This window comes from Squalius cephalus (genome assembly GCF_949319135.1).
Source record: "Squalius cephalus genome assembly, chromosome: 24".
NCBI classification, from domain to species: Eukaryota; Metazoa; Chordata; class Actinopteri; order Cypriniformes; family Leuciscidae; genus Squalius; species Squalius cephalus.
This window is the reverse complement of record NC_137145.1, coordinates 10631814-10659592: the sequence shown is the minus strand read 5'-3', so window position 1 is coordinate 10659592 and position 27779 is coordinate 10631814. Positions and strand designations below refer to the sequence as shown.

The window sequence follows — 27779 nt, the reverse complement described above, 5'->3', positions numbered from 1 at the left end:
GAAAGTTATTACATTTGGACTTTTTGGTATTACTATAATAATATAGATATTTCTACAGTATTTCTATAGAACATGTAAAAACAACAGAAATTTAACAAAGTGCTTTTCAGGTAAAAATAAGTAAAAATAAATATTGGTGGGAATTTCTCCCAGCACTTGAATGGATTGTGTCATTGTCTGGGAACAGGCAGCTGGACGGGTTGCTTCTACAGCTGCGTGTGTGTGTGTGTGTGTGTGTGTGTGTGTGTATGATCTATGGCGCACTGAAGATAAACGCACATGGTCATTTTCTCACATGTTCATGGTTGAGGAGGGGGGCGGGGGTCTGAAGACTGTACATACTCCAGCTGTTTGGAGGAGTGGAGGGGAGGGCGGAAGAGAGATTGGCACATAAGCGTTACAGTCGGGAGGTGAAGTGTAGAGAAAGAGAAACATACAGCTGAGGTCTGCGGTGGAGAGGAGCTGCTCTGGAACGGGCTCTTCTAGAAGACTGATAGAATAAATCACGCTGAATGTTCAACGGGAAACTCCGATATGGTTTTTGGATCTTACCCATGACCACAGCTGCGTGCCGATGCCTAGAGGTACCAGAAACCAACTGCATCTTCAATTTACTCTCAAGCCCAAATGGCTCTTTTTTTTTAACTTTATGATATGCATCAAGTTTTTACTATTCTGTCATTTTTTAAAAAAGTTAATTTTTTCTTTTTGCAAGTACATAGAGAAAAGGTTAATGCTCAAATTATGCTCTTTTATGTCAGTTATGTTTTATTTAAGCATATAGAATTTTTTCTCTGATGCTACTTATTCTAAAATCACTTGGGTTATTTTCCCAGGAGCAAAATCTGATACTTAAACAAAAGTATCCATTTGCTCACCATTATGGCTGCCTAGAAGAAATTACTGAGATATTTAAGGATTTCCTTTGTGATTTTTCTGTCTTATGACTGAGTTTGAATATGGAGGACATGGTATACTAATGGAATTTCGGAGTCATGTTTAGTTAAACAAGAAACATCCTTATGATCCCAGTGGATGGATGTCAAATCACTTTAGCATGTGTGGGAAAATGGCATTGGTCCATAAGTATTTGTGTGTGTGTGTGTGTGTGTGTGTGTGTGTGCGCGCGTATGCGTGTTAACTGAATGCTCTGATGAGCAATACAGGAACTGTCTGGAGAAACCCCATGGGAGAGGTGTGTGTGTGTGTGTGTGTTTGTGTGTGTGTGTGTGTTAGAAATAGTTGAGATGAAGAGTAAAAAGAGACTGCATGTTTGTGGGAGAGTTTGCATTACAAAGCTCAGAAAGGATCATAGTTTTACTTCCTTGGTGGTCTGAGAGTCAAGTTCACACAGTTTAACACACACTCATAGACACCAAAGCAGATTTGAAACACATCTAGCTGCCCGTTGACACAATTGAAAGTTTCCGAACAGAGGTTTAGATTTAGTTTAACTTTTGCATTCACATTATCCTGAATGTTTAATTCAGGAATACGTCACATCATGGAAGTAAAATGTGATGCAATTCATGTTGACTGTAAATTAAATAGGATTAGAGCTTCTTTTTTTTTTCTTTTTTTTTCTTTTAATTTTACCTCTGTCTAGCCTATTCACAGGTAAAAAAAAATTTTTTATCTGTGTTTAAGTGTGTGGATCATGATTGAACATTTGTACTATGAATCCATTAAGTTTTTGTTAGTCTTTAAAGTGTTTTTCCATAGGCAGCATTGACTGATGTCTGTGCTGTAGAGGTATTGTATGGGCGTCTCAGATCTCATAGCCTAATGGGAATACTGTCAAACATTTATGATTCAGATACAGCTTTGAATGTGCTGTAGCACTCACATTCATGATAGCATAACAGCTGAACAGTATCACAAAGATTGAGATTACACACACACACATACTCGGCATGGTCTTAATACAGTATGTGTGTGTTGAGAATGTATATGTTACAATAGATTTCATTGGTTGGAGCAATGGGTTTGAATACTGCTTGCAACATTTCACCATCATATTATTCATTTTATTTATTTGTTCACTTAAATAATTCATTACTTGTAAGAAGTATCTAATGTTTTCTTAAATAAGAAATGCTTCCTTTTTACTATTTGGAAAAAAAAAACACATTTACAAAAAGTATGATAACAATAACTAATTTAGCGTCCACAGTAACATTATGTTTATTATAAGCATGTTCTATATCTTCTGGCTCTTTAAATGCTTAAAGGAATAGTTCACTTCAAAATGAAAATTCTGTCATCATTTACTCACCCTCGAGTTGTTTCAAATTCAAACCTGTATGAGTTTCTTTCTTCTGCTGAACACAAAGGAAGATATTTTCAATAATGTGGTAACCAAACAGTTGATGGACCCCATTGACTTCCATCGTCTTTTTTTTCCTACTATGGAAGTCAATGGGATACATCAACAGTCTGGTTGCCGACATTCTTCAAAATATCTTCCTTTGTGTTCAGCAGAAGAAAGAATAATGTATACAGGGTTGAAACAACTTGAGGGTGAGTAAATGATGACAGCATTTTCATTTTGAAGTGAACTAATCCTTTAAGCTTTTTCAAGTTGAGTGGATTCTGATTGGCTGTGGTTTGGTCAATATTTGTATTGTTCATCAGTTGAAAAATGTCAAATGATATTTGTGCATAGTTTTGAGAACATTATTAAAGACCAGATAATCTTTGAACAAATTCTTAACTTGGTTCTTAACTTTGAGAGAACCTTGCCAGAATGTTAGCCAAAGTTCCGTTACCTGGGAAAGCCGGAATAAAACCATAACTAAAGGAGTAAGTGGGGGAAGAAGAAAAAAAAAACAAAGAATGCAAAGAGCTGAGAGAGTCATTTGTGGGCCGAGGTGACTTTTAAGGACACAGGACCTGTGTTCTTATATAATCAGAGATCTTGCCTGCTCAATCAAAACAAGAATGCCTTTGATTGTGCCCTGCGCCCTGTGGCATCCAGGCTCTGCGTGGCATCCGTGCCTGCTGCTCTCTCTCATGGCGCGCTGCCTGTTGTCACGTCGAGGTGATCAGGAATGCCTGGGTCACGAGGGGCTGCGTGTCCTGGCTGCTGGGATTAGATGCCATAGCAGCGTAACATGCAGAGGTGATCGCTGTGTGTTTGTTTCTGTGACATTTTTTATCAGCGCCTCTCTATGGTTTATTGTGTTGAGTTGTGTGACTTTGGCTGACTCATGTTCTGTATGCTGCTTTGCTTTAGATTTATTGTTTTGGGCACCTTTTGTGTTGGTTCGGTCCTTTGGTTCATGGCGGGGGATATTAGATATTAATGGTATGTGTTAATTAAACTCTTGACTTCACAGCAGTTCTTTATTCCCACGCCGTGGACTCAGACCTACCCAAATTCCCCTCTGAGAGTCTCTTTAAAGTTACGCAAAACAAGCCCAGTGGTTGGGCTCCGTTTGAGGGCTTCATTAGAAGTTGGTGTTACTACTGATCTGGGAACAGTGCAGTTGTTTTTGTAATATTGAAGGCAAGCAGGAAGTTGAGGTTAACTAATTGTAAATCATTATAAAAGAGCACTTTTTATTAGGGGTGTAACGTTATATCGATATATTGCAATATTAAAATTCAACGATATGTATCAGTGACGTGAACAACATGTACCACAGTATAGAGGTAGTTTTATCCAAGACTCAGATAAGGTAGGCTATAGTTCACCCAAATATGAAAATTCTGTCGTCATATAATCACCCTCATGTTGTTTCAAATTAGATTCATGTTCATCTTCCAAACGTAAATTAAGATATTTTTTGGATTTCTGAAATCCCCTAAAATCTCTCTCCCATTCCACTCAAAGTGACAACACACCCCTTGTTTAAATCACCATGTCACATGTTTAGTTTTAGTATTATGATGATTCAAAGTGTTTTAGATGGTTTCTTCTTGTGTAAGTGCATTAATAGAGGGAGAGACAGGACATAGTGAGCACCGCAAGAGTCTATGCGTGCAGCTTGTGTGTGTAAGAGATCCAACAAATACCTGCATTGAAAGCGCGAAAGTCTGATTTTACCAGTAAAAAGGCGTTTTAAATATATGTAGCCAGTGACAGAGTGCAAGCAAACTCTTTGTTTTGGCTTAAAGCATTGCAATGGTATCGTATAGTGAGATCAGTATCGTGAATTGTATTGAATCATTCCACGAGTGTATTGTTACACCCCTACTTTTTATGTTTAAAATCAACACAAAATGGTTTGTAACCCATTTTACTTCTATAATTGGACATGCACTTAAAGATTAAAAAAAAAAGTTTTTAAAAGAAGTCTCTTATGCTCACCAAGGCTGCATTTATTTGAATAAATATATAGTAAAATAGTAATATTGTGAAAAAATATTACAATTTAAAATAACTTTAAATATGTTAGAAATGTAAATTATTCCTGTGATGGCAAAGCTGAATTTTCAGCATCATTACTCCAGTCTTCAGTGTCACATTTCTGATGTGATTTCTGATCATTCAGAAATCAATGTAATATGCTCATTTGGTGCTCAAGAAACATTTCTTATCTTATCATTATTATCAATGTTGAAAACAGTTGTGCTGTGTAATAGTTTGTGGAAACCATGATACATTTTTTTTCCAATTATTTTATGAATATAAAGTTCAACATAACAGTTATTTGTATTAAATTTTAAAACAATGTAAATGTCTTTACTGTCACTTTTGATCAATGTAATGTGTCCTTGCTAATAAAAATATTAATTTCTTTTGAATAACTAGCTTTAACTAACCCCAAATGTTTAAACGGTATTGTATTTCCATGCAAAATTTTGGATGAGTGTTGATTAATCCATTAGGAATTATTTAATTGTGGAAAAGTGGGCATTATCATGCAGTTGGAGGGGAGAGGTTGAAAAATATGAAGGATTGCAGATGTCAGCTGAAAAGAAAAGTATTTTTTGGAGATGGAAAAGTTACATTTTGATGTATGATAAAAAAAAGAATTCCATTTGTTTACTGTTTAATTTTCTAAATATATACCAGGGACATGCTTAAGAAATTAAATCAGGTAAATTATGACTTCATGTTGGACTTGATAATGTACATTCTTTCTTGATTCACAATTTTCACCGCACTTCAGTAGATGTTTAAGACCATCACAAACGATCATAAAAACTCATATAAATATCATGTTTTATGCACGCTAATGTCCATAATTACACACCATTACACTTTAAATTCCTCCTCCACTTGCATGGACCTGTCTGTTGATAATCAACTTCTTGTGTGATTTAAAATCCCAAAGCTTTTTTTAACTCTGTCGATGTGAACAAACAAACAAACCATTAAAACGGAACAAACATCCACAGTGGTGACACGGGGGTCTTTTCCTGCCTATGACGGTATGGTTGGCTCCCCCCCCCACTGAGCGTTGTTTCTTGATGCCAGTGTTTGCACTCTGTAAAAGGGCCCCATCGTGTCTTTCTCTAATTACTTCCATGTGTGATTGTGAATCTGAGCGCTGAACTAGTATTGCACGAACATGTACAGTATATACAAGGGATTAGTACTGTATGTGTAAGTATCATTAGAGATGCTTTAAATAGTAAATATATTTATGATATATTGTTAAATAGCTGCTGAATAGTAGTTGATGCGTTACTTTATGTGGGCATGTTCATGTGCTCGAGGTTGTGATGTCTTAACTATAACGATTTCTGAATGAGCAAGAATGAGCTCTGTGTTGCGATTGTTAGCATTTATCTCCATGGTATCATCTGTCCAAAGAGAGAAAAAAAAAAATTCCATTATGTGTCCTTTTACTGCATCCTTTAGAGGAGCAGAGGAAATGACATTTATGACACACTGCTAGAGTTTGTCTCTCAGACTTGGACTTGTGTTTGTCAGTGGTATTATTGTGTATCAGTAATTCATACCCCTCAGGAGAGAGCTAACCACTGGGGATTGTGCTGTAGACCCAAGTGTGAGGAATTCCTGTCCTGCTGCCAGGAACAATGACAATGTCAGATTGGAAACATACAGAATAAAAAACGTCAGACAGGGATTTATGTGTCAGCATATTGTTTTTGTACAAATGTAATTGGTGACACATCCACATGCTTCAAAACAGATTTTGTGGCTAGTTTTTGTTCTCTTTGACTAAATCTTATGTGATGATTAGGCATTAGCAGAATAGCTTCTGTCAGTAAATGTTGGCATTATCTGCCGGCTCGACACACACAGAGAACATCTTTCATCATCTCAGCTGCGTGGTGTTTTTTTTCCACGTTGTGATGAATGGAGGAACACATACAGAGAGAATGAATAGCTTTCCAGAGCCCTTTATTGACCACTGAAAATATTTCATAGAAGTCTCATGCTCATTGCCCCCATTATGCTAGAATGTTGTGAGTGGTTGCCAGTTTGTTGCTATATGATTGCTAATGTGTTCTGGGTGCTATGCAGTTGTTAGAGTATTCAGAGTGGTTCCTGAGAGATTGAGCACATCAACCAGAGGGAGAAAAGTTCAGCAAGCTGCTATCTGAGGCAGCTGAGAAATAACTGGAACGTATGCTGACTGAACCAGATTTTGGACTTTTAGAGACTTTGGAGGAAAAGGGTGCTCAGATCTGAGGGACACATGTTTTGTCTGCATGACGAAGTGATGAGAACAACCAGTAAGTGTGTGAACTTTATCTACACATGGATGGAAGGCGCCATATGCAAGGGTTATGTGCAGAAAGGGAGATTTCTGCAGACTGTGAGTGGTTTCTATTCTGCTAATGTGTAATTTAGCACAAGTATGCTGAGAATCTTGTGAGAAAAGGATGTAATTGTCGGATTGTGGTGAGGTCATTTCCTGACCCGTCCATTTTTATAGTGGCTTATTTTGAGAGACGCTTTGTTTTTACTCTCTTATTTCATCTCTTGTGGATCATTCTCAAAAGCCAAGTTTCTTCCCAGATTTTGCGCTGTTTTGTTTGTGAATTGTGAAAGTGATTGTGCAAAAATATCCAGCCTGTTTGCTCACTACTAAAATGGTGCGCGTAATGGCGTCATCCCTAAAAAATGCATTGTTTCATAGGCTAAGTTTTGTTGTATGGCAAAAAAATCTGCTCTTGAGACGTTTCCATAAGTAATTTCGCGCACTGTATATGGCAAATTATACCGTATCTTTTGCATCTCAAATATTGTAAAAAGAGAGTGTGACAATTTAAATTTTCTAGTTTACACCTTACTATTTTCACAAATAATATGATCAAATTAGGAAATATTAGGAAATATCAGAAGAAGATGGCGAAGTCAAGCAGCTTGTCTGACAGGACTGCATGCAACAGTACAATACAATTTATATACTGTAAAAAAGGAAACATCATAAAAGGAACATCAAATTAAGATTTGTAAACTAGAAAAAAAAAAGTATTACCTCTCAAACATCATTCATCCTTATTTTTGTAATGCATCTTATTCTTACCAAATACCAACAGTAATAAAATAATTGTATGTATAATTAAATTGAATATGAATATGATAGATTTAATGCACCTTTGAACATTACAGAGAAACTGTGCTTTAATGAGAGCAACACCCAGAACACGGACGCTTCATTCATGTAGTCTAATTCTGTCATGTGACACCACATTTATTTACGATAAAGCCCTGTTTCCAAGCTAAATTTTTGCGACATTTAAAGCATTGATATAGCATTTATGCGCTAAAGTTAATTGGAAAAAGATTGTGACACTTAAATGGCATTTCCATCAGCTAAAACTTTTTTCGAATAAAAAAAATTGGTTAGAAACATGGCTATTGAAATGTGGTGTAAATGGATCCAGACCATAGAAAAAAAAGTGAGACTATGTGTATTGTGATGCTGTATTATTCTGCTAGTTAAAAGTGTATTAACTTACAACATTGCTGTGAGCTTGTGATTCATGCGCAAACGTGTGATTCATGCGCAAACGTGTGAGCTTTATTCAGTCCATTTTAAATTCTGATTTTGGCCGCCTCTCAAATCGGCTGAGGAAGTAACGTGACGCTAACCGCAGACAAACGGCTAGTACTGACAGCAGCGGCATCTACCTGTCACTCAAGTGACCACTACCTTAATTATGCAGAACTTTAAGGCTTAATAACATTTAAACGGATGAGTTATAAAAAAATTCACCCCCCTCACAAATGTCATGAAGGGCAAAATTGGCTATATAGACCAAAACCACTTTTTGCACCAGGCTGTAAACATGTTTTTTTCTGCTGTAAAGTTGGTCATTTTAACATGGGGGAGATACAGATTTGACTCACTTTTGCATCCAGCCTCAAGCGGCCAGTCTTTGAATTGCAGTTTAACTCACTTCCCTGTTCTTCCCGGTTTCAAGAGAAAGACGGAGAGGTTACCGCTTGATCCAGACACAAAAAACAGAGAAAAAACACACAAGGATTCTTCATGCTCTTTACTTGTGTATTTGCTGCTTTTGTTCTTATTGATGCTAGTTGTGCTGCTTATGAATATATAATACTTTTTAATGTCATTAAAATAGTTAAATATAGATAAAAATAGATAAATATATCATAAAAATATACTTTTTAATGTTTAATTATATATATCAATAGTGTGTCCATGAGCATGTGTGTGAGATCAGGCTGAAAGATAAACTAAAGAGTTAATCAGGTTAAAGAGATAAACTGCTGAAGAATTGTATCATTGTTTCTTTTCAGAAATCGAGGCAAAGGAAGCATGTGACTGGCTGAGGGCGGCAGGATTCCCACAGTATGCCCAACTTTATGAGGGTAAGAAATGGGATTAATATCTATAAACATAGACACAGATGTCAAAGAATGCTCGTTGATTCTGTGGCCTCAACAAATGTCTGCAGTGTGGTTGCAGCTGTGAGGTTAAGTGACGGTAAAAAATCAGGAATGCAGTGAGAGAAGAGAGAGAGTTGCTTTGAGTTTGAGATCACACCTATCCCATCCCACCTCAACTGGGCGGACAGAAGCCAAGCAGTGATCACAAGCTGAATTATTCTTGATTTTCCACTTCAGACATATGGAATAAAAACTGCATTTATACAGCTGTGTGCTCCATTTGTCAGCACATTTTTCTTCTTCCCTCTTTATCTTTTCTGGTCATTTTCGGGCCACGGCGAGCTATTTGCAGACTAGAGTTTCTATCCAAAGGGAGGAAGAGGTCATGGGAAAAAGTCTTCATTATCACTGCCGGGAAAATACAGGCCTTTGCCTCAGTCTTCCGCATAGGCCAACAAAGGGGTCGAGAGGATACTGTTCTATCTGCCGCTCTCTCTCTCTCTGTTCCCCTGACTCCTCCTTATGATGCTTTACGTCAATGAGCGATAAAATGTCAACAATTCTATATTTAATGCCGTGTAAATTCATAGCTTGGCTCTCATGAGAAAATGGAAAAAGCTCTCTTTGGCCTTGTGAGGTTATTATGCCATTATGACATAAATGAACTCCCATATTCCACTGGGAAAATACCTTAGTGTTCATCCTGATCTGTCTCTCCTCCGTTTTGCTAATTGTCTGCATTTGTTTGAGTAATTTTGAGTGAGCAATTACCCATGGTTCAGTTTCAGAGCTGATCTGGGTAACACTTTACAAAAACCTCAAAAACTTACAATGACTTTAGTCATTACTAGAGAGTTATCATGCTTTTCACTTTAGAATACTGCCCCAAAGAAGTAATTATTCCTTCTGAATGATTTGGTAATTCTTGAATCATTACTAGTGGGTTACCATGATCTTCACTTTAGAATTAATTATACATTAAGCATTATTCACATTAACTATGAACATAGTTCTTAGTAGTCCTCTGGGAAGTATGAAAAAAAAGGTTTCACTTTATTTTGATGGTCCCTTTAACACATTCTGTTGACTATAAGTAACCTTGCACCTACAGTGGGGAGAACAAGTATTTGATACACTGCCGATTTTGCAGGTTTTCCTACTTACAAAGCATGTAGAAGTCTGTAATTTTTATCATAGGTACACTTCAACTGTGAGAGACGGAATCTAAAACAAAAATCCAGAAAATCACATTGTATGATTTTTAAATAATTAATTTGCATTTTATTGCATGACATAAGTATTGGATCACCTACCAACCAGTAAGAATTCCGGCTCTCACAGACCTGTTAGTTTTTCTTTAAGAAGCCCTCCTGTTCTCCACTCATTACCTGTATTAACTGCACCTGTTTGAACTTGTTACCTGTATAAAAGACACCTGTCCACACACTCAATCAAACAGTCTCCAACCTCTCCACAATGGCCAAGACCAGAGAGCTGTGTAAGGACATCAGGGATAAAATTGTAGACCTGCACAAGGCTGGGATGGGCTTCAGGACAATAGGCAAGCAGCTTGGTGAGAAGGCAACAACTGTTGGCGCAATAATTAGAAAATGGAAGAAGTTCAAGATGACGGTCAATCTCCCTCGGTCTGGGGCACCATGCAAGATCTCACCTCGTGGGGCATCAATGGTCATGAGGAAGATGAGGGATCAGCCCAGAAATACACGGCAGGACCTGGTCAATGACCTGAAGAGCGCTGAGACCACAGTCTCAAAGAAAACCATTAGTAACACACTACGCCGTCATGGATTAAAATCCTGCAGCGCACGCAAGGTCCCCCTGCTCAAGCCAGCGCATGTCCAGGCCCGTCTGAAGTTTGCCAATGACCATCTGGATGATCCAGAGGAGGAATGGGAGAAGGTCATGTGGTCTAATGAGACAAAAATAGAGCTTTTTGGTCTAAACTCCACTCGCCGTGTTTGGAGGAAGAAGAAGGATGAGTACAACCCCAAGAACACCATCCCAACCGTGAAGCATGGAGGTGGAAACATCATTCTTTGGGGATGCTTTTCTGCAAAGGGGACAGGACGACTGCACCGTATTGAGGGGAGGATGGATGGGGCCATGTATCGCGAGATCTTGGCCAACAACCTCCTTTCCTCAGTAAGTGCACTAAAGATGGGTCGTGACTCGTGGCTGGGTCTTCCAGCATGACAACGACCCGAAACACACAGCCTGGGCAACTAAGGAGTGGCTCCGTAAGAAGCATCTCAAGGTCCTGGTGTGGCCTAGCCAGTCTCCAGACCTGAACCCAATAGAAAATCTTTGGAGGGAGCTGAAAGTCCGTATTGCCCAGCGACAGCCCCGAAACCTGAAGGATCTAGAGAAGGTCTGTATGGAGGAATGGGCCAAAATCCCTCCTGCAGTGTGTGCAAACCTGGTCAAGAACTACAGGAAACGTATGATCTCTGTAATTGCAAACAAAGGTTTCTGCACTAAATATTAAGTTATGCTTTTCTGATGTATCAAATACTTATGTCATGCAATAAAATGCAAATGAATTACTTAAAAATCATACAGTGTGATTTTCTGGATTTTTGTTTTAGATTCTGTCACTCACAGTTGAAGAGAGAGTACCTATGATAAAAATTACAGACTTCTACATGCTTTGTAGGTGGGAAAACCTGCAAAATCGACAGTGTATCAAATACTTGTTCTCCCCACTGTACATGTCTACTAACTCTCATTAGAGTGTTATTAGAGTATTAGTAGACTGTTATGGTTAGGGTTAGAATAAGTTGACATATACTTACAAAGTTAATTATAGAATGTCTGTTGGAGGACCATCACAATAAAAAGATAGCAGATATTAGAAGAGTCTACTAATACTCTAATGAGAGTTAGTTGACACATATGTGCAGCGTTACTTATAGTCAACAGATTGTTCAAAAGGGACCATCAAAAGAAAGTGATCAATAATAGTTATTGTTTAGCTAATAGTGAACTACCTCATTAAATTGAGTGCTATTATTAACTAATTAGATAATCAGTTTCTTGTTAATAGCAGTTACTAGAATGTTAATATTGCATTACTCATGTGTTCCTGTGTAGTTATTCATCAATGACGGAACCCTATTCTAAAGTGTTACCCTGGTCTCCTGTGTACAGTATAATGTAATCAGTGAAGGAGCGTCTGCCAGAGATAGCGCTTGCTTTATAAGAATTACACCACAGCTGCTGTGGATCTGTGATCCTCTGCAGAACCTCCGCAGATGTCTGGCTGGACGAACTAGAAACATTTTATCCACTTATCTCTATTTGTTTATTTCTTCCTTTCTAGTTTAATTCGCTTTATATGTCTTGAAAATATCATTAAATAACATGCACATAATCATGTGAACTTGTGAAGATGTTGGTTACATTAAACCTCTTGAACAGGACAGAAAAGTGATCTGCTTCCTGTCTCTGCCTACAGATTCCCAGTTTCCCATTGAAATATCCGCAGTCAAGAGGGACCATGACTTTCTCGACAAAGACCTTGTGGAGCCTCTTTGCCGGTAAGTTTCTAAATGTCTAGATTATCTCAATATTTTGAGATTGTTGAGATTGAGAGTCTTGCAGTCTACAGGATGGAATCTGATACACCGTCTTTACTTAAAATGACAGCTGTGAAAATCAAAGGCCTTACTGTCAATCACTCGAGCTCTGATGGCTATGTTGTTCTGGCCGTTTATGTTGCTCAGTGTTTAGCAATATGGCAGCTTTAAGGACAACATGAAATTAAAATCGTTCACATTTACTTTCTAATTTAATGTTGCTGGTCTTATTGTGCACAATGATGTAGTAGCTTTCTCTGCCACTGAAACAACTCTTCTTTTTCATAAGCAAACGTGTTTTTATTGAATTTTTCATAAAAACGCACTACACCTTTTTCCCAAAAGTCTTTTTTATGAGCAAACATTTTTGAAGAAACTTCACAGTTCTTTTTAAGACCAGTACCCAACCAGACGAAACACTATAGTTGCCCCCCATCCTGCACGTACAAGTACGAGAAAGCTTGGCGGTGCTAGCCCGGTGGCGACCTCACCTCTGTAGCTGTCTGACCCATGTCCTCCATAAAGTCTGTCCCCTTCCCCGTCGCTTTGATCCCTAATGCAGCCCCCGTGGAGTCCGCTCTGATGTCCCTCTCAAAGGCCTGAGGGAGAGCAGGGTGGGGTGGGGTGGGGTGGGGGGGGGTAGTGGGATAGGCTACTAACAGATGGTTGTGTGTGTTTTCGTGAAACGAGGCCCGGGGTTTGAGACATTGAGGGTTTCTAGCAGGTTGTCTCCCTGTCTAATGCCACTAATGACAGCGTTAGGGAGATCTGACAGCTTTACTGTCAGAGAATACACACACTACTCTTAAGGACGGTGTCTGCTGGAATGATAATGGCGTTTCATTATCACGCCACAGACACGATACTTACGCATATTTATGTGGCCATCTGGGCCTGGATGCTTAATTAGGGAATCTAGATTGAAAAGTGGAGCAGATTGTTTCGGCAGACAGCTGATTAACAGAGCTGATGTCATGACGGAACATTTTAGCGTGTCAAAAACAACAAGTCTGGTTTTATAGGTCAAATAATAGCTTGTTTGTGTCTGGAATGGGTATGAAGTGAGGGGTCTGCAGTCTTTTGTAGAGTAAAGAAGATTGTGTCTGTGTGTGTAAAAAGGGGTGGAGGAAAACTCTTCAGGGGTGAAGATCAGTCAGATGAGAACGTTAAAGGGCGCTTTAGGGTTAGATCAAAGAGGAGGTGGACGAGAAGGTGGATTGCCCACTCTCTCGCTCTTTATCCTTCTGTTTTTCCTTCTTCAGCCCCATCAGAGTCTCATTCATTCATGGCCATGTCTTGAAAGAGATTAGAACCTACGGCTGCCAAGCTGTCCTGTCACTCTTTCCGGCAGCCAATCAGGACACAGATAGTGAGAGTTTCTTGAAATCTATACCTGCACGTAGAGAGGCAAACAGAGGTTAGACGAGTGTAGGATCTACAGTGGATTGTCTCTCTCTCTCTCTCTCTCTCTCTCTCTCTCTCTCTCTCTCTCTCTGTGGCTGTATGGTTTCTTTGTGGTGGAGATGAGAGTGACGGATGCACCAGTGACTGTGTCTTCTCTCTTCCAGTCGACTCAACACTCTGAACAAGTGTGCCTCCATGAAACTGGACGTGAGCCTCCCCAAGAAAAAAGTAAGTGGCTGTTTAATCGATTCTTTTTTGGTTCAATTTTTTTTCAAAGAAATATCTGTCATATTTACAAACAATGATGTATTATTGAAAGTATAAAGTACAGTGTGTATATATGCATATCGTGATATTGTGATATACGTCTACACTGCCATTCAAAGGTTTGGGGTCAGTAAGATTTTTTATGTCTCACCAGGGCTGCATTTATTTGATCGAAATACAATAAAACAGCAATATTGTGAAATATTACTAGAATTTAAAAGAACTGTTATAATATATTTTAAAATGTAGTTTATTAAAAAAAAAGCTGAATATTCAGCACCATTACGCCAGTCTTCAGTGTCACATGATCTTTCAGAAATCATCTAATATGTTGATTTGCAGCTCAATAAACATTTCTTATTATTATCAATGCTGAAAACAGTTATATCATTACTGTATTACATTATATTGAATACATACGATTTTTGTGCATTACAGTAATGAGAATTTTGGGGGGAATGTCCTTCATTGTCATGAAAGTAATTTCATAGTGTCTGTTCAAAATACATTTTCAAATAATGAAAAAACATTTCTTCATGATATTCACCCTTTTATTTTAGTGACAAATGAAAATGAAATATCTGTTCTTATTAAATAAACTGCAAAGTTTTTACAATTACTATAATGTTGTAAAATGGTGCAGGTATGTCTGCGAAATAAAAATCTCTTTAGAGTAAATCTGTCTGTCTAGGTTTTAAAAATGGCTATTTGGCTTGTGAACTGCTTATAACAAAGAAGATTATATAAAAAGAGCAGCCGTTCGCAGTCAATAGAATTGATGATGGTTTTAAAGCACAGAAGTGTCAGTTTAATCTTCATTCAAGACTCTTTGACTGTTTACTCAGGGGTCGTATTTCAGACTAATTATGATTGTAAGCTGTGGATCTCATTCAGTAGGTCATTTCTGACGTTTCTGCTTCTACTGACGTCTCAGGCATGTGAAAGGGGTCTTGGGTGTTGCTGTCTTTAACACATCCAGATGGTGATATGATACCTGTTATGTTCATGTCCTCTTGTTTGGATGATATTTGAGAATTCCCCTAACCAGCTAGTATGACTTAGGGGATGTTTTTGAAATAGTCTTCTGACATTTTTCAAATACCATGAGCCTCTTTTGACATCATCACTATTATTCAATTTAAATGTATGAGGTCTGTGATATTTTAAATAGGAAATGGGATGTGAAAGTATATACAATGCTAAGAGGGTGTCAGAGACATTCACAGCTCTTTCCTGTACTGTGAGCTCACATATCTGGACTTTACTATCTATAAAACATATTGGTTACATCTGTACAATGAAGCCTTAATATCTAGCAATATATCATCATGTTAATCACACTTCATTTTTTTTTAAATAACTGAATAAATTACAACTATAAATAAATTAGTCATTTGACTGCAATACAAATAATTGTCATTTTTTTTTTTTTTTTTTTTTTTTCTGTTTTAGAAAGAAGGACAACAGCTGTGGGGAAAAAGATTCAATTCCAAATAAAAACGAAAAAGAAATTATACATTTGCATTAAAATGATCAAATTAAGACTCATTTTAAAAACATTTGCAAAATAATTTATGAGCATATTTAAATCCCCAAACATAATTGTAGCTTAATGCAAAGCAAAAAAATATCAAATTCTCATTACTGTAATGCAAAAAAGAGACATTATTTAAAGTACACTAAAGTACAGTATGTTCCATGACATTATTATGCTTTTTTTATTACCATATATTATTTAATATAATTATACTAAGGAGTTCTGGGTGGTTGCTAGAGCCTTGATAAGCTAGTTAGTTGCATACTGGCCCTAGTCAAAAGAGCCCATCTCCAAGTCTTAATGATATTCTTTGTGGCAGGGGTGTCCAATCCTGCTCCTGGAGGTTCACTGTCCTGCAGAGTTATGCTCCAACCCCAATTAAACACACCTGAACCAGCTAATCAAGCTCTTACTAGGCATACTAGAACAGGCAGGAGTGTTGAGGCAAATTGGAGCTAAACTCTGCAGGATAGTGGTCCTCCGGGACCGAGTTTGTATTCCGTCTTGCAACACTGTGAGATTTTTTGCCTATTTTATCGTCCACTGAATCAGAATTGCAAGTCAGTTTTTAGTTTTACCACAGAATAATGACTAAATACTGTACAGTTTAGGAGCTGAAAATTTTACTCAAAAATATGTCGAATTAAGTCTATTCCTGTGCTTTCTTGTGCCCGCAGAGTGAGGACTCTGATGAGGAGGACCTGCTGGCCATCAGCAATAGATGGACATTTGAGTGGAACAGTCGGCGCTGGTCACGTATGCAAGACATCGATTACCTCTTGGGTAGAGAAGAGGAGCGGAGCCCCTCGGAGGTGGGTGAGCATCTGCGGACCACTGTGAGCAGCGAGAGCATTCTGACAGACCTCAGTGAGCCGGAGATCTGCTCCCTGCACAGTGAAGACTCATTGGCTGCCATGCCTGACTCCGCCTCGCTCACCCCACTGCACTTACCCAGAGAGCTGCCTCATTACAATTCACTTCCTGCCAAGAGCAGGCGACGTGGACGCACACGCGCCAAAGACTTTCTGAGGAGGATGGAGACGCTGGGTCGGACGTGGGGGCCATCGATGGGTCGTTCAGAGCGACGCTCTTTGGTTATTAGCGGCCCAGTTCTGCAAAGCGAGCCAGAGGCGTTAAAGACTCTACAATGTGTTCAGATTTTTAACGACGGGCCTCTAAACTCTGAAAACATGCCATCTGCCAACAACTGCCCAAATTCGTTGGCCAGCAGTGAGGCCAGCAGCCAGTCGGAGACCAGCGGTAGTACCGGAAGCACGCCGAACATGAAGGGACGCGTCTCAAACTTGTATCCTCCTGGTAAACGTGCAGGTGTCTACCTCGAAGACATTGATGTTCTCGCCGGTGCCCCCCAGAGGAGGAGACCGGTTGAAAAGAGCCGCAAAAATGATTTCCGCTCCTATGATGAGCTATTGGTGCATATCCCAAAAGATCACAAACCTGGTACCTTCCCTAAAGCACTGTCAATCGAGAGTCTGACACCAGCCAGTAAGGGACAAAGAAACTGGAAGGTTCTGGATTCAGAGCCACAGCTGTATAAGTGCAGGAAAGTTGGTGGAAGGGAGCTCCGGCCTGTGACGCGCTGCTGCCCGAGGGGAAGCAGAATCAGCGTGTACGATAACGTACCCGGCTCACACCTGTATGCGAGCACGGGGGACTTATTGGACCTTGAAAAGGAGGATATATTCCCACATTTAGATGACATACTGCAGCATGTGAATGGCTTGCAGCAGATCGTGGACCATTGGTCCAAAAACGTCTTGCCGGAGAATGAAGGGGAGGGGGAGGGGGAGGGGGAGGGGGAGGGGGAGGGGGAGGGCAGCAGGGGGCAGGATCAGAGGATTATTGATGGCCAATCTTCCAGTCAGATTACACTGGACTTTGAGGGGACCTCGGTCGAAGGCCTGACCACTCCGAGTGATGGCAACAGGGACGGGGTTTCGTTAAATGGCACGGACACCTCCAGCACCAGAGAGAGGAGGGACTCGGGGGTGGGAGCTTCTCTCACACGACCACAGTAAGACTTCAGGATGGATATACCGAGAGGCGCTCATTCAAATTTCGAGAAACTTTAAAGTGATTTATGTTCAAAGTGCGATCACACTAGCTTGTAAGCTTTAGATATCCATACAGCTTCTCTTATATAAATGTATATCTGCAGGCAGATATAGATGAAAAATTGCTTGAATACTGATAATTGAAATGCATGATACAAAATCTTGTGTGACTGCCCCTTAACAAATTTTTGTTGGGGTTTGGTGTGTAAGAACACAAAACATTTTTTATCATATTGCAGTAGTTATTTTTATTTATACTTTAAAGGGCAGCATTAAATTATCTTTACATGATCAAATGTTCATGAATATTTATGTTTTTGTTGTATTTCTAGCCTTAGATGGCCAAGCTTCAGGATGTCAAACCTCCTCAGCCAATCAGGAATCTCACTTCAGATATCTAGCCAATCAGTTGGCCAGCTTAGCTTGCTGCAGAAATTCTCTTTATTGCGTCTCACTGCAGTCATGGAAAAATACTCCATGTCCAACAAGCACGGGTGGACTTGGTGAGTTGCCTACAAACTCAGGTTGCCTACAACACTACAAAAATTTGGGACTGATCATTACTATAATTCTAAAAAAAAAAAATTTACCAATGGAGTACAATGAGTGACATCAAGTATTCAGCATCATAGCGTACACTACCATTTAAAAGTTTGGGGTTGGTGATATTTTTTTAATATTTTTGAATATTTATGCTCACCAAGGCTGAATTTATTTGATCAGAAATAAAGTAAAAACAGTAATATTGTGAAATTATGACATTTTTTAAATAACTGTTTTCTATTGCAATATATTTTAAAATGTATTTTATTCCTGTGATGGCAAAGCTGTATTGTCAGCATCATTACTCCAGTCTTCAGTGTCACATGATCCTTCAGAAATATTCTGATTTGCTGCTCAAGAAACATTTCTTAGTACTATCAATGCTGAAAACAGTTGTTCTGCTTAATATTTTTGTGGATTTTTTCCCTTGATTAATAGAAAGTTCAAAAGAAAAAAAAGAAGAAGAAATCATTTGTTTCATGCATTGTCTGTACTGTCACTAATCTTTGCTGAATATAAATTACTTTAAAAAAAAATTACTGACCCCAAACTTTTGAATGGAAGTCTACATACATAAGTCAAGGATTCTTTTAAAGCCACAAGATGAGTCAGTCTTGGAAAGTCCCTGTGGGGTGTCGTTGGGGTTTTCTTATCAGTTATTAGCTCTTATTGAATGACACACTGATCAAAGTGCCTCCTCAGTCAAGTGAGTCAAGTGTTAAAACTCCAGTGCTTGTGGAACAGTCTTATCCAGTAAATCACAGTTCTGCCTTCCAACTCTGCACTCTTCCATTCGCACTCCTTCCTGCATATTCTATACACACAGACAGACTGTGCCTTTATATACATGCATATGGACATAAACTGATATCCTCTTTTTAATGCTGTGCATATATATATGTTTTTAGGTCAGTGCCAAAATTTATGAAGAGAATGAAGGGACCAGACTACAAGGATAAGGTGGTTTTCGGCGTTCCTCTGATTGTCCACGTCCAGCGGTACGGACACCCTTTGCCCTTAAGCTTACAGCTCGCCCTGCGCTTTTTAAGGAGCCAGTGTTTGGACCAGGTACACGGTTTCATTCACATTTGCAAGATTGATTATAAGGTTCAGTCTAATTTAGGTCACAGCCAAAGGCTACATTCAGACTGTCAGTCCAAATCCGAAATCCTTTTGAAATCCGATCAGATTTAGCAAGTGTGAACGGCCAAAAATCACATGAAATGCAATTTTTACAAATCAGTTTCGAGCTACATTCATACGCAATTCTGGAAATCCGTTTCAGTTTGACTGCTCTGATCGGATTTCGCATGGATTGTCATGTAAAACGTAAACATCAGGCGTTGTTATAGGAAACATGTTGAAAGTCGCTGCACAAACAAGGTTGTGGTGTTGCAAAGTGCCGGACGAGCAGAAAATGCCTAAAATGGAGACATGTTTTGAAACCGATGGAGACGACAGCACATAATAAAGCCGCTCATACCAGCCTCCTACGGTTCTGCCGCTGCCTCAGTAGTCCAGTGCGGAGGCTACATATTGTCATGTTTTTAAATATGACAACATCTGTATTGCAAACCCCTCCACGTTGCTGTTGTTGTTGGCGTATGCCTACCATTGCCATTGGCATTGGCATGTACACACAAATCGGATCTGAACAGTTGCAATACACAGTGTGGACATCAATAATTTTTGGATCTGATTCCAGTCGCATACACAAATAATTGGATTTGGACTGACTGTGAACGTAGCCTATCATATTGCAAACTCTCAAAATCTTGATGGTCTAGTCCAGTGACTGCTGTGTTTCTAAAGATAGAAAAGCCAAAGTTTACAAACCAAAGTCTTTGTTTTTCTTCCCTGTATGCTAATGTCTTAGTAATTCAAGATCAAATGAGATGTATTCGCTTCGTTATTAGGAATCATTATTACTATTGCTCATATTTTGGGTTAGGTTTCGAACAAACGTTTGTGCAGCAGTCATGAACAATACCTCAAAATGTGTGGTTTGTTGAGTAGATGAGTGATATTTCTTTTCCAAATAATCAGACATACGATTTTTATCTGGTGGATGAAAAAAAGACTGAAAGAAGTCCATAAATTTACATAGACTTTTGTTCAGGAAACCCTTGTCCTTCTAAAACCCCCAATCGCTTGGATTCCTATTGAAATGAGTAGATTTTGCCAGCAAAATTTCACCAAGCAATGGTAATGCCACTCATTTGTCAGCCACCCAAAAAACCCAACCACTTAGCGGCACCCAGGCAACCACCCACAACGCCACCTCTCACATTTTCTTTATAAAAAGTACAATTATTTCCTTTTCTTGTTGTGCTTCAGGTGGGACTTTTCCGCAAATCTGGAGTGAAGTCTCGTATTCAGGCTCTCAGGCAAATGTGTGAAACCTCCCCAGAAAATGTGAACTACGAGGATCAGTCCGCGTATGACGTGGCGGACATGGTCAAACAGTTCTTCAGAGACCTGCCTGAGCCTCTCCTCACAAGCAAAATGGGCGAGACCATCCTCCACATATACCAGTGTAAGCATTTCCTGTCTGTTACCAGCTCATGTGCACAAATGCTACATCCAGTACTTTCAAATCCCTAACGCTCTCTATTGTGCTTTCATTCTACCCAGATGTCCCTAAAGAACAACGCTTACAGGCTGTGCAGGCAGCTATCATGCTAATGGCCGACGAAAACCGTGATGTCCTGCAGACACTGCTGTGCTTCCTAAATGATGTCACTTCCTCTGTTGAGGAGAACCAGATGACCCCCATGAACCTGGCAGTGTGCCTCGCTCCTTCTCTCTTCCACCTCAACATCATGAAGAATGATAACCTGTCGCCTAGGTAACAGAGTTCCGTTTTCAGTGCATTCCAGCACATGTGCTCTACTTAGAAAGGGTGAAACTTGGGTTTCATTATTGTATAGGAGCTATAGGATGATATGTGTGCTTTGTCATATGGACTCCCTGGCCCTGAGGTGTCGTGAGAAGGCGTGAAGGGTTTTATTAACTCAATGTAAAAACAACTCCCACATCATTGTGTCGAGTAATGCTCCCTAATGAACACAGAGCAGACACACTTCCCTGAGGGCCAGAGACAGGAGGAGGTGTGGTGGGCGTTTTAAAAGAGATGGGTAGTTTAGCTTTACCTCAGACTTACCCAGACTGGGCAAAGGGGGGTGGGGGTATTAGGAGACTTCTTCATAATGTATAAAGTGTACCATGAGAGGTGTTTAGGTAACATTTTATCTTAATGTCCTTGTTACACGTTACATGTGTTTACTATAGTAATAACTATAAATTAGACATAATTACATGCTTTTACAACTACCCCCAAACCAAACCCTAAGCCTACTCTAACCCTATAGTAAGTACATGTAGTTAATTAATATTACTCAGTGCTTAAATGTATAATTACACTGTAACAGGGACACATCAAAATGAAGTGTAACCGATGTTTTTCATTGGTTTATCGTTTGTTTTATATGCTTACAGCCACAAATATTGTGAAAATATAATGGATCACATGGAATCTCAAGCACATGATGTCTTTTATTGCATTCAGGTCTATTCAGAGGAAGTATGCCACTGGGCGGCCAGACCAAAAGGACCTGAATGAGAACCTTGCGGCTACTCAGGGGCTTTCGCACATGATTGCTGAGTGCAATCAGCTGTTTGAGGTACGAGATACATGTTCTGTCATGTTTGCAATGAGAAGTTGTACAGTACGTAAAATTGTGTGCAGAACAAAGTACAAAATGTTTAGCTGATCATTGTAATCTTTTCAGTATGGGATTCCTTGGAATACATTACTAATAAGTTTGGGATCAGTACGATTTTTTTTTTTTTTTTAAGAAATTAATACTTTTATTTAAGGATGCATTAAATTTGTTTGAACTTACTTTTCATCGAATCTTGAAAAAAAGCTGAAAATTCAGCTTTGTCATCACTGAAATAAATTACACTTTAAAATATATTCAAATAGAAAACAGTTATTTTAAATTGTAATAATATTTCAAGATTTTTTACTGTATTTTTGATCAAATAAATGCAGCCTTGGTGAGTATAAGAAACTCTCAAAAACATAAAAAATACTGACCTCTATTTAAAAGAACAGTTTTGGAGGACAAAAGGAGACTTCTTTTGAAATGTTTTTTTCTTTTAATGTGGTTTGTCCAGATTCCTCAGGAGATGCTCTCTCAGTCCAGGAACTCGTACATGGAAGCTGAGCTGCTGGCGCCCTCTTTGGACGAGCTCTGTAAAAAACAGTCACAACCGGACGAGGAAGAGGAAGAAGAGGAAGAAAGTACATATCACTCTTATCTGGAGAGCATGATACAGAATTTGATGAAAGAAGCCAAAGACAAGACCAAAGGCTGGGTGGCCAGATCAAACATTGACAATATTGAGCTATCATTCAAAAAGGTAAGAATGATTTTTAGATACAGAATTATGTATGTTTTTATTCATTCATTCATGTTGCATAGACTATGTTTTTAATATTTACTTTTGTAATAAATAAATTACTATACATTAAAACATTTATTTATTTGTTTTTTATTTAAATGTATTTATTAAATTCTCTCTTTAACATCTTGATTACATTTAGTGAATTATGAACGTCAGATCAAATTTGTTTGGACACATAATGTGAATATTGAAATTATAGACAGATACATGGCATGGGAAGAAGTTCATGGTCTATCCTATCCCAAAAAAAAAAAAAAAAAGCCTACAACATAATTAAAAGTCTGAGGGAAGTCTGTTGTCCCGCGCAGGTGGGAGACGGGACACCGTTGAGACGCTGGCGTGTTTCTGCAGAGGTGGAGGCTCCTCCATCAGTGGTGCTGTACCGTATACTGCGAGAGCGCCACCTGTGGGACAGTAACCTGCTGCAGTGGAAGGTTCTGGAAACTCTGGACAAGCAGACAGAAGTGTACCAGTATGAGCTGAACAGCATGGCCCCTCACCCCAGCAGAGACTTTGTGGTGCTCAGGTGAGTACAAAAACATCATCTGATCCTGCTTGTGTGAATTGTATATTTTCATTTTTTTTAATGTATGTACATTTATAGCACTATACTTTGTATTATAGTACCCAATTCTGACTGCCGTTATCAATCTCTCTCTATTTTTTCCCTCTGAGCAAATGGGAACACAACAAAATACATTTCATGTAATCTCTCATTCACCTCTATAGAAGTTTACCCAACTATGACGACATCCGCTTCTGAGAAACCCGGAAATGTGAAAAGGGTTGTTTACTGTTGGATCCATGTGCTTGTGTTTGATCCCATTATCAAATATCTGAATAAGCTTAAAGGGGTCATGAACTGGATTGTTTTATTATTTTATAATGTTCCCTGGGGTGCCCTTATAATGTTAGTATGATTTTTACATAAAAAATTGTCATAATTTATAAATAAAAGCCATTTTTCCAAGCCTGATTTCTGCCTCAGATTTGAACGCTCCGTTTTAAGGGGCGTGTCTGCTGTGAGACTGCAGTGTAAACGCCCACTGCTGTGATTGGCTGACATGCTTGCAATGAAATAGCTAGTATTACAGGAACTCTCTCGAAAACTTTTACTACGTTTTTACTATTACAGCTATCGAGATTAACAAATCGTGAAAAGTATCGTTTAAAGCATTATATTTAAATCTATTCCATCACATGAAAGGTTGCAGCATGATGAGCACTGACTGAGCAGATGACAGACAGTCTGTTGATCGCGTGAATAAAGATCTTATCATTGCAACGCAATTTTTGCACTCTCACAAATGCTTACACCAAATCACAATGCAAACACGATGTGAGTACACAGTAAGAGCTTCGTTGTGTAGTGTAACAGTGTCATTATTTCATCACGAGTTTGGTAAGTGTCCAGATAAGCTCTCGCGGCTCGCGCTGTGCTGTTTGATTGACAGCTTGGGCGAAAGGGATCGTTCTTTGATTGCTTTCTGTAGGCTAGGCTATATAATTTAATAACAGATTAAAAAAAGATTATTTTCATAATACTACGAGAAATTATGTGAAGTTGATCGTTTAGTCACTGATGCATAAACAGTATTGAACGATTTTAAGAGAAATATCTGAACTTGAATAATTACACAGAAATCACTGATCGCAGATCAGGCATTAGAGTACACATGGTTACTTACATGTTGCTGGCAGATCCGTGTCGGGAAATTGTGATTGACTGATTTAATAAAGTTTAACCATGCTGGAATCCGAAGGAAGCTTATGCAGACTGTCTTCTTCCACAAACAGGCACGCACAATATTTAGTAAACAGCATGTTTATTGCTTGGAAGTAGCTCGATCCGGTTTAGCAATTATCATGTCGTCCTATGTTATTTAGCATGTTTGGGCGAATCGGTGGGCGGGGCTAAACAGGCCGTGTTGAAGTAGGCGTTGATCTTCTTTTGTGGAGGCGGTGTTTTATCCTCTTTGACGTCATAGTTCCCCACTTTGAAAAACGAGTCGTTTGCTGAGCCTGATGTCTATAAAAGCTTTTATTGGACTAACAAGGTAGTTTTCAGTTCTGAAACTTACAGGATATTATTATAGTATGATGATCTCTTATATGTCAAAAGCTCAAGGAAACTTTGATTTCTCAGTTCATCACCCCTTTAACTGATTACACCATTAAAGCTGTAATAAAGGCATGTGCTTCATTTGAGCATCTGCAGCGAGAGCTTTTTGTGCGTCATTCGGTTCTTGTGATTCTCAGAACGCTGAGGTCTTAAGATCTAGCATTCCCCTGCTGAGCAGCTGGGCATTCATGGAGTATTACTGAAAGAGACTCACTGAGCACACTTCTGTTACTTCAACATAAAATGCTTTGAACTAAGCAAATTAGACCACCCAGGTCATGCCCTGAATATCACTGTAAGATTACAGTTTAACATCATTTGACAAATACACAGCTGTGAGGTGCAAACAGTAATCTGATCGTTGCATGTTATTTGATAATTAATCAAATTTGCATTTGGCAGATTGACACCTACATCGCTCGTGTCAGGAATGTCAATATCAACTGTGATTTATATTGGTGTTGTTTTCTTTTCTGTTTAGGACGTGGAGGACAGATATGCCAAAAGGGGTGTGTGTACTGGTGTCGTTGTCGGTCGACCATGAGGAAAGCCCACAGCTGGCCGGAGTGAGAGGGGTCGTTCTGGAATCACAGTATCTGCTAGAACCATGTGGCTCTGGCAAGTCCAGACTCACACATATATGCAGAGTTGATCTGAAGTAAGTGCATTGAAGACACTAACGTTCATATGTTTGGAGTCTGAAAGATGAATGAATAGTTTTATTAATATTTTATAATGATATAAAATATAAAATAAATGCTGTTCTTTTGAACTTTCTATTCAGCAAAGAATCTTTCAAAAATGTATCAGGGTTTCCATAAAATATTATTCAAAAATGTTAACTGTTTTCAACATTGATAGTAATAAGAAATGTCCTAATGAGCATATTACATTGATGTCTGAAGGATCATGTGACTGGAGTAATAATGCTGAAAATTCAGCTTTACCATCACAGGAATAAATTACATTTTAAAATACATTGAAATTTAAAGTTTTTTTAAGTATAATAATATTTCACAATAGCTTTTTATTAAAAAAATATATATATAATATATATATATATTATACATTTTTAACAAAGTTATTACAAAGCTGATTTTTGCTTTGTCATTATGGGGTATGATGTGGGATTTTTTAAAAAATTTATTTTAAAGCATTTTAGTGAAAGGCTGCAACATAAAAAATGTAAATATGTGTAATAAAATTATATATATTTTAATACCACATGTGATTTGTTCTTTAATAAAACAGACATGGTTGTAATTGTCTTTAAATAGTTTGTTTTATTTGAACAGAATTATTCCTCTGGTTCATTAGAAAGTACTTTGTGTACTGTTGTGAAGTACTTTCTCAAAGCATGTGCAATGAATGCTGTACATCTCTTAATTGTCCTAAAAATTACACCTGAGTACACTTGCACTTCACTAAATGCTGTATGTTTGCTTGCTGTTCCAGAGGAAAGTCTCCAGAGTGGTACAACAAAGCTTTCGGCCATCTCTGTGCTAGCGAGGCCGCTCGCATCCGCAACTCCTTCCAGGCTTTGGATCCCGAGGGCCCAGAGACCAAAATCTGAGCCGGGCTACGTGGAGTCAGGCGTGAGGGAACTGGGGTGTAGTTCGACGTCAGGGCAGATAGTCACAGAGGACGAACTTAGAGAGATTCGCGACGGAAGACGAAAGCAAATGGAACAGTTATTTGTGTTTCTAGCCCCCCCTAAACAACAACAAACTGCCATGTCCTGTTGGTTTAATAGACTGTGGACCATTGGGATTCGTTTTAGAGTGTTTTACCCCTTATAGGGCATTTAATTTAGTCCGTTTATTTCATATAAATGTATGCAGCTGTTCAAAACTGCCACTTTTGAAATGGCATTTGTTGTGTGTTTTGGGGCATGCGTTTAGAGAAGAGATGCGTTAAAAGATGGACAGAGAAAGTGACAGAGACAGACTCCAGCGTAGCCATAAAGCCATGCCTATAAAAGAAAGTCATAATGCTGCTTCCTGTTGTCCAGTCTTTACCACAGCAGACAGCTTTAACTAGCACCTTCAGAGCTTCGCTTACAACAAACAGATGTGGATGACAAGCCACCTCATGCTAATCAAAACACAGCAGGTCTGGTTTAGTTTTACCAAGCACTTCAAATTTAGGTACCTTATTGTCTAAACATTATTTAAAACTCTGTATTTAGGTGTTTTATCCTCATTTGAATGAAGCTAGTGTTACAGTGACTATATTTTTAAACTAAGATTGTACCCTGGTGACGTATTGTTGTGAAGTATTTACTGACAAGCCCATATTATATAAGTTCTGTTGAAATATGTTGTTTATCGTTACATTAGTCTTTGATTTCATTCACTGTTAAGCAATAATGTATTATCATGATAAATGCACCAGTACTCTGCTCTTCTGACAATGCAATATGATTTAAGATGAAAAACCAAACAAAGTTGTAAATAATATAGGCAATGCTAGTGATTGTTGCAATTATGGATTGTTATTATTATTATTATTATTATTATTATTATTGCTGTCATTGTTATATGTTGCTGTGTCACACTCTACAATGTCTGGGACATGAATTCATTTCACTGCTTCTGAGAAGCATGTCTATTTTATTCACAAAGCTGTACATTTGTGTGTGTTTGTGTATAAATGTGTAGATACAATTCCGGTTGTAAATTTTGTACAAAAATGAGGCTTATTGGCAGGTTTATCTGCATTTATGCTCAGTTATTTTCCTCATCATATCAATATTTTGCTTGAAATATCATTGCAAGCTGGTTTAATCAGCTGGCTTGTTCAGTGCTGTTTTGATGGGAACTGTGTATTTGGGTTTGACTTGAGCTCGGTGGCAGGAGGAGGGTGATATGTTGTGGCTCCAAAGGTAGTTTTTGAACAGTTAAACAGGGTGGTTGAAGTTCCAATCATTTGGAAATGTGAAAAATAAAACCTCAATGCAATAATGTTTTACCGTTTTCAG

At 38.6% G+C, this 27779-nt stretch overlaps 1 protein-coding gene across 5 annotated transcripts in view; it reads left to right on the top strand.

Moving 5' to 3' along the window:
• Nucleotides 1-26378, top strand: part of stard13a (StAR related lipid transfer domain containing 13a) — a 59963-nt gene extending 33585 nt beyond the window's left edge. For 3 of the 5 annotated variants that reach the window (XM_079861577.1, XM_079861575.1, XM_079861574.1), the window contains 13 exons: nt 8693-8764; nt 12258-12339; nt 13947-14010; nt 16264-17621; nt 17994-18164; nt 19113-19272; nt 20542-20740; nt 20839-21052; nt 21773-21887; nt 22387-22632; nt 22986-23203; nt 25281-25457; nt 26255-26378. In XM_079861577.1, coding sequence (XP_079717703.1) covers nt 8693-8764; nt 12258-12339; nt 13947-14010; nt 16264-17621; nt 17994-18164; nt 19113-19272; nt 20542-20740; nt 20839-21052; nt 21773-21887; nt 22387-22632; nt 22986-23203; nt 25281-25457; nt 26255-26372 — 3194 coding nt within the window. In that variant the 3' untranslated portion in view covers nt 26373-26378. Of the gene's footprint in view, nt 1-434; nt 585-6560; nt 6655-8692; nt 8765-12257; nt 12340-13946; nt 14011-16263; nt 17622-17993; nt 18165-19112; nt 19273-20541; nt 20741-20838; nt 21053-21772; nt 21888-22386; nt 22633-22985; nt 23204-25280; nt 25458-26254 lie in introns of those variants that run through there. The other 2 variants (XM_079861578.1, XM_079861576.1) reach the window with 2 other exon arrangements.
• The last annotated feature ends 1401 nt before the right edge of the window (nt 26379-27779 follow it).